The following is a 13,156-nucleotide window of genomic DNA, read 5'->3' on the forward strand; positions in this document are numbered from 1 at the left end:
GAGAATTTTGGCTGTCTCGAAGCGAATAGTCTGCGTTTTCTCTTGGCAGATTTCTGATGGAAGTTTCGACAGCACTAATAATTTCGTCGCTTGGAATTTTCTTAGGAGCGGAGCGGTGGCAAAATTAAGGCATTTTGATGATTCGGAAAAGGGGTAGGATGAAAAATTAAAAACAAAGAAATCATCAAAACTAAAACAACAAACAAAAACAACACGTATCAATCATTTTTCAAGTACTCTTTTCTCTTGGAACAAACATCAACATACAAATCCAAAAACTAGACAAAATTATAATACAAGAAAAATCACTTGATCAAACACAACAGGTCAAAACTCTATGATCCATTTTATAACAACCAATAGGAAAATACACTCAAATATGATACATCCACACCGTTTCATCGTAAGAACATAGGTTCTGCCTACAGGGTAGTGTTAGGAAAATTAAACAACAGAAAAGTTTAATATAGAAAGAAATAAAGACCTAAGTACAAATCAACTCTACCAAAACAGGTTAGTAGACAAATTACGAAGTCAAAATATGAGTGAAAGGAATGAAATAGAAAATATTTGAAATGATACCAAGTAATGCATTTCATTAGCAGGTCAAGAACAACAACTCTTGGAAGCAAAGTTTTCACAACTCCATGATGCCGAAGAAAGTGAAAAAGATTTTTCGCATGTAAAGGAAACAAATTCCGCACCGACAAAAGTATGTACAATTTTGAAACAGATTCAATCAGGAAAATAAGAAAATCAATGAAAAATAGTGGAGGAAATTTACAAAGAAAAACCAAAGGAAGAAACGACAAAATATACTGGAATAAAAACCATTGACAGACACAAATTGGAAGGTTACTTCACTTAATTATACAGATATCTATAGAGGAATTAAGCTAAACACTTCAACTATTTACATATAAAAGAACAACAAGGATTCGGGAAGAATAGAGAAATAACGGATGCTATCTTTAGACTTCGACCAATAATAGAAAAGTCAATAGACCACAATGTGCCCGGATATCTATGCTTTATCGATCTTTGAAAAGTTTTCGATAAAGCACGAAAAAATTGCATACTAAATCTTACTGAAAGAAGAATAAACGTTGATACTATTCATATATTTATTACCTAATAGGCGACCTAAAAAGTAATAATAAAATCAATATAGTAACATTGACAGTAATACCATTCCCAAAATTATATATCAATTCTGGAATTGGACAATAAGTTTAGTAAAGCCCATTTCTATTTAATCTACAGATGTGTCAGATAATAGCCGATTTTGAAAACAACCTCTAAACACTGTTAAATCACTAAGTGTCACCTCAAAATGGAACGACATAGTAACAGTAACTGAAAAAACAAAATTTATGGTACGTCTAAATATCAGACAAGATGTAAACTGGCAGTTAACGGCCATATCAATGTACAAAGTATGCAACAGAGCTACGTAGGACGCAAAATAATAGGTAGTAAAGAACTTAAAACCGAGGTAAAAGAACAAACAAATAAAACACCTAGCAATTATGATGTACCGTGGGGAAACACGAGCACACACAAAGAACAATACGAAACACTGGAAATGAACATATTAAGAACGGTGATGGCAGACAAACCAACAAAAATGATGTTCTGAAGGTGATAAAGAAGAAAGAAAAATGGAACGAACATATAGGAAAAAATGGTGATGAATGATAAACTTGCAAATATATTATAGGAATGATCATTAGATCACAATTGCAAGCAAATTAAAGTTATAGCTTTTGAGAATTTTTAAAACATAAAAAATGTTGCAATACTTCGTAGTAGAAAATTATTTCGTCAATATTGCATTTGCAATTATGTGTTTTGCAACTTATTAATCGTTTTTGAATAAGTATGGAAGTATAAATAAAATATATGACTAGCGAAAATATTACATACACGAAAACACAACAAACCAGCTTGTCCAATAAAATATCACTTTTCGAACTAGCAATGTAATTAACTATTGTCTGTGACTCATTCGTTACATAACTTCCAAATTTACGTTGAAATTACAAAACAAAGAAATGTTTGTTAAAAATGCAACAAAAATTTTATCAACATAAAAAAATAGCAGCTCAAAAATTCTGTATGTTTCTGGCGCCACATCTTTTCAGTGACAAATGAGTTTATCGGTGGTTATTACAAAAATAAGGAATCCGAAGCATGTATTCAAGGAACAATCAGAAGTGGAGCTTACAATCGCAATGAACCACTTTTGATCATCCTAGACTTGCTACTATTCTTCAGACACTAGAAAGGCCCACATGTATTCCATTTAAACCCATTTAAATATGTGACAAGACTGTAAGTAAATGGAACATCTACCAGAACAATGGGTCTTGGAATGTTAGAAATAGTGTCAATAAAGGCAAAGTCGTTCTCTATTACCGACGTTATTCTTTGAACTTTGGACAAAAATAGATGCTCTAGAATTTACAAAAAAAGTAACCGTTTCAGCTTACCGCGCGAACCTAATAATTAATCCAAAGCAAATGAAATTTTGTGGTAGCCGTGTCAGTTTCAGCCTTTCCTGAAGACCTACCTACATGCATGCACGGCATAAACAGAAACTTTCGAGATCATAAAAAACCGTTGTCTTGTATCACGCAAAATAAGGCAACCGTCTTATTATCAAGACAAATACAAGCTGTTTAATAATATACAATTACGCTTTGAAATTATATTTCACTTGGTTTAATTGAAGTGGCACTGCTGCAGCAGCGCACAGTCATTTCGCAAACAATAAATAATTGAGTTAGCATTTAAATTACACTATGCTACCCAGATATAGTGGAGAGAGCACCCACATGTGCAACCGACATTTACACCAATTAAAGATGTAAATTATCGACCCCTTTACACATTTTTTCAGTGTAAAAGCCTAAGCACACAATGATTGCATACTGTGGATCGCAGCACTAATAAATTCATTTTCAGATAAGGTCTCGATTATTATATCTGTCATTTCGATTGAAGAAATTTCTAACTGCAAAAGATGAAGTTATTTCATGCATATTAATAATAGTGTCTCTGGTGTTAACATCTCGGTAATTATGAATGTGACATGCACAAATGAACGGATCAATGAATTATTAAAAATTATTTCGCCTGTAGCCTCCTAGATCTTAAACTAGAGATATGCAAAACGACGATGTAGTACAAAAATATTAACTCGATAACAAGTTTATTACTCGAAAAATTTTACATTTTTTGCTACGGTCACATGCACAAGATACTAATCTTGAATTTGCCGGTGGATTAATTAAAACGTTACGATAATTTAATAAAACTATCAATATCTATGAAAGTGATACTGTAAAATAGAGAGAATAAAAAAACATGTAGGTATCAACTAAAGATTGCCTGATGGAAACTGCGTTCGACAATATGTTTTGTATTTGTGACAGTTGACAGTAAAACATGTACACGCATACTTACTCGAAGTTGAGTTATTTAGAATTAGATTCAAAAAATTAGTCTAATGTTATTTAGACAGAACTTCCGTCACTCCTCGCGCGCTCTTAGCGCAATGCTTGATCAACTGAGTTAATGGCCCACTGAGCTGCTGTTATAAAATACTGTTATACAAACTGGATTTTCGCGATTGTCTAGGGTGAACAATGAAGACGGATTCATAAACCACAAGTATAGGAGAATATTATTTTATAAAATTTAAATAATATCTATCATGCAAAATTTTGAAGTAACGTCATCAAATTGTTGGTAGTGAATTTACAAGGGTCAAACAATTGAGAACACTATTGAAACAAAAATAAAAATTGTTATTGTACAAGCAGTACATTTCAAGTTAATTTTAATCATTTAGCTGAGATAGAACAGTATACACATACACATAAACATACCTTAACATGCATGAGCAGAAAACAAAACAACTTGAATTTGAAGGTAAGAGTAGTTAAGATACAATAAAATGAAAAATTCTAGAGATAATCATCCTAGCAAGCAGAACGTGTACGTGATCTTACAGTCTGATTGTGATAACCCCAGTTTCGAAAAAAATTCTCAAAAAATGATATCGCCTCAAAAAGAAAGCACAAGGTGCATATAGAAGTTGACCAAAATATATAAATAGTTAATTAGAAGAAATTAACTACATCCTAAGACTACCCATTATTAGTTATCACTTAATTATCTACTTAGGCGACTATTGTTTCCTATTACTCCTATTTTTGAAAAAAAAAAAAACTCTTGATCCAGTTAAATAAGAAATGACAATTTAATTTTTAAACAATTACTAGCCACAAGAAATCAGTTTCTTGGAATTAAACTGACTAAATGTGACGTTACGTAAAGTTATGAATAAATTATGCAATAAGAAAAAGTACATGCCGACGACGATCTTCATATCTGATTGCTATACCGGGGAGTAAATAATACGACGATGCCATAATTTAGACACTAAGTGCTCTCATGCGTTATCTTGTTGAGCAGCCTTTTCCATTGATGGCTGATGGCTTATTACACATAACCATTATAGCTTGTTAATTATAATAAAACAAATAACAACCAGTTGCGGTAATTATCTATTAGAGCGCTTATCAAACCGTATGACAAGTTTTCCCGTAATTAATCTGCGAGCGCTAATGACTAGTTCGGTATATCCGAGTGAAAAGAATTATCGCGATAAAAACCGCTTATTTAAATGTTAATGTACTCAACTCACCTGTCAAAAGGATTCGAGAAGTTGTTCCTTAGCATCAGACAAAGTTTAACTGTTCACAGTTACTCACTGCTAATATGAATCATGCCCGTAAAAGCCCAACAAATTATCAACATGTTACACACAAATTACATTCAAATTGTTTATTTTTAAGTTCCACCCACCCTTGAAGCTAGCGCCCTTCACCACTGAACGAATTTAAATGGACGCATTTCCGGCAATTAGAATCGAAAAATGGCAAATTACGTATTTAATTCCTGTAACGACCACAAACAAGGTTCAAAAATCGTTTTATTACGGGCTTCCCGCGCGGTGATGTACTCGCACTTTACCAGAACAAAGATTCAATGTCACCTAAGTGGCTCCATTTGGTGGGAAATTCACATTTGTATCTATAAAATCTGGATGGTGTTAGAATACACACCATACGTACCATTGCACTGTGAAAGAATGTTTCACTTTTATCACATCTTGGCCGTATTGGTCTTTACCATCGGTTAGTATTTTTCCAGTGTTTGAATTTTAAAATCGGCGCTTTTTTGGCAGGTGGTACAAAGGCCCAAGGAGGAGGAACTACTGCCGCTGGAGATTCGTACGTATGCGTCCCGGCAGGTTATTGTGCCAATGGTGGTACTCCGACTTCTCCGGGAATTGATCCTCGGATAGTTACTCCCGTAAGTTTTCCGGGATTGTTAAGGCATTATAGATCTATTTTCTTTCGACAGGGAAACGAACCCTGTCCCGCCGGGCAGATACCTTGTTATACGCAAGGACCATCGAGTAGGTGTGGCGAACGGCTTGTTAGCCCAGTATCAACGGCCGATGGTCAAGCAACAGATGGTGCTCACCCTTGGCAAGCTTACATTCGAAATTCAACCAATCCTGTATATGCTGGTAGCGGCGTACTTATCGACAATTACCACATCCTCACAGCAGCTCACAAAGTATATGGCGACAGGTAAGATACATATTTCCACATCCGTAGCACTTTAGCACAACGTAAATTGTACAACTAGATAATGATAACAAATGACTGCTTCGGGTGGGGTAAAACTGACAAGTAGTTAATTTCATAATTTAATGATCACAAGAGGTTGATAAAACGGAAGATTAAAAAAACACATAAAAAAATTCAAGAATGTGAACAGCTGAAATAGAAAGTGATATGGTGTCAAAATCTGACATCCAAAATTAATCCAATACTAGATTGCAGGTAAAACACGTACCAAAATCTAGCTAACAGTGAAACGGAAAAATTGAAGGGTGACATATATTACCACTCAATATGTTGGGCAACAGGAATAACCGAATTATAGACCAACAAAAAGAATGCTTAATATAAAGGAAAAAAAAAAGATGTAAAACCGTGAACAGAAAATGCAATCAGAAATTGGAAGAGTCCTTCATTTCCACATATTGCGGAAATATTGACTGCATCATCTACAGCTCAATGATAATAATTGGTGATCATTCGATACAATTGAGAGATCTGAAGGATATTAGTTTTTACAAATATTTTTAGTTAAATGTTGCAACTTGAAAATATAACCTTGGTAACAAATAAGGGCTATCAATTTCATTTTTGGTAAGCTGAGACAGGTATTTAACACAGACGTATTTCCTATGATAACATTGGAAGTTGAAGTTGATATAACAGCAAATGATGTGGATAACCTCTGTGAGTATATCCAACATTATAAAAAAAAAAAAATATTTAGCAAAACGTCTTTGAATTTTTTCAACAGTGGACGTCCAGGGTAAGTCTTCGATGTTTCGTTAGTTATTAAATTTGTACGGTTTTTTAGATACATAGCAGATATATTAAAATTATCTTCGACTATACAGTGTGATCTGTTTTTGAGGTATAGCACATAATTTAGTTTCAAGAACGTAAATAAACTAAGGAAGTAGGTTTAGTAATCGAGTCCATCAGACGATTTGCCACTTTCATGTTTTCTCGACGTTTCATGACCCCTAGAGTACGAAAAAAGTTGTCTCCCGTTTTCTCCTACACGTGTAATTTATAAATTCGTGTTGAATTTTTACCCGGGAGATTCAGATTTTTGGAAAAAAAATCAAAATTGTAAAACATTTTGCAATTTAATTTTGAATGTGCAAAACCGAATGCTTTGAATCTTGTAGGCGTTTTAAAGTTATCGTAAGCATGCTAAATTTTTAATTAATTTGATTTATTAATATAATAATAACCTTATCTAAAATGTACAAAATATGATGAGTCTATACTTGTGATTTATAACTGCATTTATATTTTTTTAGATTTTCATATATAGGGTGACTCAAAAAAATTAATTTATTTTATTGATTAATTTTTAAACTAGACATCCAGATTTTTGGAACAAAAATATATAACATTTTGCAATTTTAATTTGAGTAATTTAATCAAAAATTGCCGGTTTATCTCCTCCAAAAAAATTTAAAATATGTAAAATATAATAATTTATATGCTTGTGGTTTATCAGAGTGACTCAAAAGAACTAATGAATGCGACAAAATATTTTACTGATCAAATCAAGAGATCATCTTATTTTCCAAAAAAATTGATCTTACAATACAGTTATTATATTAGTATTATACTTTACCTATTCAAATTGATATGCGTTCTTACTAAAATGGTGATGACGTGATCACAAAATTTTGTTATGATAAAACTCACTTGAAACATACGTATAACTTGCTTGTTTACATGTACTTTAATAGTCAGTACATTTCTTTAGTTTAAATTCTATGGATTATCAAAACAAAGCGCAAAATGTATTTTTTTCATTTTTAAAAGAAGCTGTTTTTGTTCGCCTGTACTTCAGAAGCGAAGAAAGTTCTACCTAAAAAAACTTTGGACCATTTTTTTTTTTTAATAGAACAACCAATATATTTTTATATATTTTCATTGGCCTCTCCCTTGGTTTTACAGCCATGGTTTATTTTTGAAATTCCGATGCGGTGTTGCCACGTGACTCCGATTTTCTTGAATTTTTTTAGTAATGCAAGGGTTCACAGAAAAAATCGCAATAATGTTGTTTTTAAAAAATCTGTTGAAATATTTTATGAGGAGATAAACAAAGATACGGGTTTATTGTCAATTCGATTAAATAAAATTTTAATATACAGGGTGTTTATTAAAAGAATCTAAAACGTTACAGTTTTCAAATATTAATATTTCATGTCAAAAAGAACACCCTGTATTTTATTACTGTATCTATTTTTTTTCACTTTCTTTCGATATCAGTTTGTCTCTTAAAAAAGCAAAAAAATCGCAATAATTAAAAATTTTAAGTATAGAAAATATGTACTTACCTTTAAAAAAGAAAGGGAACAAAAAACAAAATAAGATGCATTAACAAAATACTGGACGTTTCATTAAAAAAAACTGACATATTTTTTTATATTTCAAAATAGTCACTCTGCAAAATAAGACTCAATTTTTCTTAAGATCACGACAAAGCGCGTACCTTTACTTTTCTCTCTACAAAATATTGAGTGATATGCATAAAGTTTAGTAAATACTAAATACTGAAATTTACAAGTAAATACTGACTTTCGTATGAATAATAATAAGTGTAAGCTTATAAGTATTTACTTATTACTTGGTCTTGAAAAATTTTCTAGGTTTTACTTAATTTTCCAGTAAATACTTCAAGTTGCATGCATAATAACAAGTACTTACTTGTACTTGCAAGTAAGTACTTAAAATTTTTCAAGCTACTTTTTAGTAGACTAGTGATTATACTTAAATTGAATTCAGTCAACGTGCAGTGTGTCTTAAGAAGGTGATTGACATTTAAAGTTTAGAACAGTTTAGAATGGCGCTATTTGTTCTTCCTTTTCGTCAACAGAAATTATATAAACCCCGGAGACAAGCCTATCCGAATACGTACAAGGCAATGTACAGATTCGAGGAAGAAAACGTGCAGTATTTAGCGGATGTATTTTTGCGTGATCAAGCTGAAACTCGTGGGGGTGCTTTATCGGCAAAACTGAAAATGGAAATATTTTTAAGATACATGGGCGATCCGGGATTTCAAGTGGGTGTTGGGGAAGATAGTGGTACCCATCAAAGTACCGTCTCAGGGACAGTTCACGAAATCAGTAATAAAATTTACGACAGCGCCCATCAATGGATAAAATTTCCGGCAGAACAGAGAGAAGTTGATGCAGAAAAACAGGAGTGGTTGGAAAAATATAACTTTCCTGGTACATGGTGGATAATGGGATTGCGGTCACCACTATCCAATAATTTTATGAAATCTTCCTCCCATCGTTTGAATTTAATTTGTTTATTTCCTGTTTTTTTCAGTCGGTCTTTTTTTTTAATTTCTGTTTTCATGTTGTTGATCTTTTTTAATATTTTTGGTTCCGTCATAGATTCTCCATAATCTATGGCGTATTGGCTTGCGAACTTACTTAGAGCAGCCTTTTTTTTTCTCTCGGCTGTTTGGTGTTTGCGATTTGGTTCATAAGAATATCGGCTATTTCTTTAAAATCTAAATAAATCTTTCCTTCTTGTTGTTTATTTCAGTAGTTTCAACACTTTCTTCACCGGTTTCGGAGTCTGAGGAACTCATGTTGCAACCAAATTCGTACGTATGACACAAATCACAAAATTATTTTTATGACAGTTACGTTAATCAGTTTTTAAGTATTTACTGGAAAATTGCAAGTATTTACTTATAAGTATAAGTAAAAGGTTATGCATATGAATTTCAGTAAATACTTCTACTTGTAGTAACTACTAATAAGTAGATGCTTTTACTAAAAGTTTTTACTTTTAGTAAATACTTATTTTTATGCATATCAGCCAATGTGTTATAGATATTTTTGTGAACCCTTCCACTGCTAAAAATTTTCAAGAAAATTTGAAAAACATGGTAACGTCGCAAGGGAATTTCAAAAATCAATTTTAGGCTAAAAAGAAGAGTAAGGTGGATGTTACGCCTTAAAAATAGAACACTCTGTATAGTTGAAAGCAAAATGACTGTATGACCTCAAAGAACCATACAACTTTAATCGGTAACTTTTTTTACTTTTTCGAATAATTAATGAGGTAACGAGGAGGGCAGGCTTAGTGATTCATCCTGTATATATTTGACTGACGCAAAATAACGACACAACATTTGCATATATATTATCTATGTGACTTCCAAATTTAACTTCACCGTCAAAGACAACACAAAGATCTTTAAATATATTTAAACGTTTTATTCTCATGTTATTCACTGTGTGTTTCCTAGAGAAACTAACGATCAAACAATATCTTTATTTAACTCAAGTTAAAGTCTGCACCATTTCGGAACTATGATGTTCCGTAGCTTAATGGTCAGACACTGTATTAATTTGGCAATAAACCGTCAAATCATCGACGTATAATAAATGAAAAACATTTAATTTAATACTCAGATCAGTAACACAAATTCCAAAAAGATCGGGAGACAAGGCAAACCCTTGATGAACCCCAGAATTCTGTTTACATAAACTAGAGTTCCTTGGATTATTTATACTTGTACACAAAGAAATCTATCACACAAATAAAATGAAAATAATGTGAAAATTCAAATCATATCAACTATCAAGATGTTTTCTTTAAATTCGACATAAAACTCAAAAAGATAATTCAAAATCCGAACCTATAGTCGGTACAGACTTATTAATGAAAATGAAAAATTAAATGAAACCATTATTTTTCCAAAGACTTTTCTTAAATTTTCGCTGAATCTATATAGGGTGAGCCACTAAGCCCACGTCATTCGACAACTTATTAATTATTCAAAATAAAAAAGACAGATACTAAAGTTGTACTGTTCTTTGAATACCACATTAAAATTATTTCCAAATTATACAGCGTGTTCTGTTTTTGGGGCATAACATACAACTTAATTTTTTTCAGTAGAAACACCCTATATATTTTTGCATATTTTCATTGGTACCTTCCTAGGTTTTAAAACCGTAGTTTATTTTTTAAATACCACTGTAACTTTGCCGAATGGTAAAGAAGTACAGAAACCCAAGAGATGATCTGATATTGAATATTATCTCATTATCACCAAGAGAACAGAAAAAGATATTTACAAGCAGTTCTTCAAATTTCCTTCTTTAGATCTATATAGAATATTTAGATCTAAAGAAGAATCTCTTTTATTTCTCACCGCAGGGAAACCAATACTGTACAAAGAAGTGGAGGGACCAAAAAATCTGTCACAAAGCTAACTAAAGATGGGGCAGTTTGATGAATTATCAAGAAATCAAATTATTGATTCTAGCAGCGAACTCAAAAACGAAACAACCACAAAAACCTGAAGGAGTGAAAATTTGAAGTTTCAAAAATAATAAATTTCCACGATATTACAGGAACCAACCATGAGAAAAGAAGGAAAGCAAAAAATAGTAGCTCACGACCTAGTTAAAAATTTACATTAGGAACAAATAAATGACAGATGAAACAAATTGATGTTACGAAATGAAGAAGAAAATTCAGAACGGAAGAATTTGTAATAGTGTAGTGCAGAAACAATGAACTGTATAACGGTGATGTCAAAACACATACCCCTTGCACTTTTACAGTATCTCGCTTAATTTGTAGAGATTTCAGGGAAAAAGACACAAATATCCTGTTTATATTTTAATATTTTCTTTCCTTTCATAGGGGCAATCCAGCAGCGGTGTCAGTTCTAATGGGTGTAACAAACCCAGCCAATTTAGCCACCGCTCAAGTCAGAACAGCAGCCCAAATCACCAAACACTCAAATTACGACCCTGCCACCCTCAAGAACGACATAGCAATTATCACAGTTAGTGATCCCTTCAACCTAAGTGGAAATATCAACTCGCTCTGTCTTCCAGCGGCCAACGGTGGAGCAGAAAGTGCCGGTGCCTACATCGGACAAACGTAAGAACTCTTTAACATCCAGGCTTTTTTTTAATTATTAAATTCTACTACAGATGTGTCGTGGCAGGATGGGGTGAAACAAGTTTTCAAATAGCGGATGAGCCTACCAATCCCATGAAACAAGTGAATATAAATCCCATTGGTATTGCTGCATGTAGAGCTGGATTACTACCAGTTCTGCCCACAGTTGATACATACTTAGATCAAAATGGCGGTGAAATTTGTGCCGGAGGTCAACAAGACAAAGATGCTTGCACGGTAAGTGATTACGTTGATATGAGCACAGTTCGTACAATTATTTCTTAATTGTAGTACGATGGAGGTGCACCGTTGACGTGCCCTAACACGGGAAAAGGTACCATGGTTGGATTGGTTATTTGGGGTAAAGGGTGCGGACAGGCTAATGTCTATGGTGTCTACGTGAGCGTGCCCTATTACCGAGGATGGATCGACACCGCAATAACACAACTTAACGGCTAGCCATTCAAAGTCCTCACGTTGATGTAAACTCTACTTAGGTACTGCAATTGCCATTAAATGTTGTGTTATTATATGTAAATATGTATTAAAGAATAGAGTGTCTCTAAAAAATCCCACTTTTTTATTAATTGATTACCATGCATTATCTCCGAAATGGATGTAACAAAGTTTATTTAATTAGTGGAATGTTTTAATTATGTTTAATTTCTTAATGAACACTAAATTACCACATGCAAATCGTTTATAATAAATTTACCTAACAAGTTCTATTATCTAAATTAAATAAATTTAAAACATTCGGGTTTTTCGTCGGGTATTAATGACAAGTTAACACGCGATACATTCAAAAATATTGTTACGCCAGCGCATACAAACAAAAAACGTATAAAAATTGAAGTTGACGAAGTACTAAACAACTGAGAACAAGGTAGCGTTAATTTGTTTTTCCATGTTATCGGTCATTGCTTACACGACATAATCCACAAAATTATGACGCATTACAAAAAATATGTCGTTACATGTATCGCTACACTTCCATTGTAATCTACTTGTTAAGCGATTCTTTACAACAAAAAAAGAGCAGATCCCGACTTTAGAAAAATTGCTTTAAACTGGTCGTCGTATTAATATATTTAAATGTGTAATTTCTGGGTTGACTTCTAAAAAATGTTATCATTAAATGCAAACATTTTTGCAGCAGCTAAAAAAAACACCGAAGTGGGCGACAACGTTTCTGTAACATAATTAATTAACTGGTGGCCATATAAATTAGTATTAAAATTTGAAAATTATTCATATTAATCTATTTTAAACACAACCACCCTAGAATTTCATAAACGCGAAGAATGTACGACCTTGTCAACACTCCTTTGCGCTACTGAATTAAAAAAATCTCCCGATGTGGCAAAAAATGCATATTACACTTCAAAGTATGACAAATCGTTACGTATAAATCCAAAGTATGTGATGCAATATCACAAGAAAACATTCATCTTCCACACAGTAAAATGTCACAAAGATATTTTTATTAACTCATTATTCTTTAAACTGTACGGGAATAATAATAG

General features: G+C 32.7%; 2 protein-coding genes across 2 annotated transcripts in view; one reads left to right on the forward strand and one right to left on the reverse strand.

Moving 5' to 3' along the window:
• Su(var)3-3 (Suppressor of variegation 3-3) overlaps window positions 1-13,156 on the reverse strand; it is a 597,292-nt gene that overhangs the window by 532,476 nt on the left and 51,660 nt on the right. The window lies entirely within an intron of this gene.
• Window positions 5,131-12,194, forward strand: LOC135129034 (trypsin-1-like). The gene is made up of 6 exons (XM_064056117.1): window positions 5,131-5,207; window positions 5,258-5,385; window positions 5,437-5,669; window positions 11,367-11,609; window positions 11,663-11,867; window positions 11,922-12,194. Exons 1-6 carry the CDS (start codon window positions 5,162-5,164, stop codon window positions 12,087-12,089), a joined length of 1,023 nt encoding a protein of 340 aa, XP_063912187.1. The 5' UTR covers window positions 5,131-5,161; the 3' UTR covers window positions 12,090-12,194.

This window comes from Zophobas morio, unplaced genomic scaffold, assembly GCF_036711695.1.
Source record: "Zophobas morio isolate AGI-343-1 ecotype UQ-CSIRO unplaced genomic scaffold, CSIRO_AGI_Zmor_V1 ptg000014l, whole genome shotgun sequence".
Taxonomy (NCBI): domain Eukaryota; kingdom Metazoa; phylum Arthropoda; class Insecta; order Coleoptera; family Tenebrionidae; genus Zophobas; species Zophobas morio.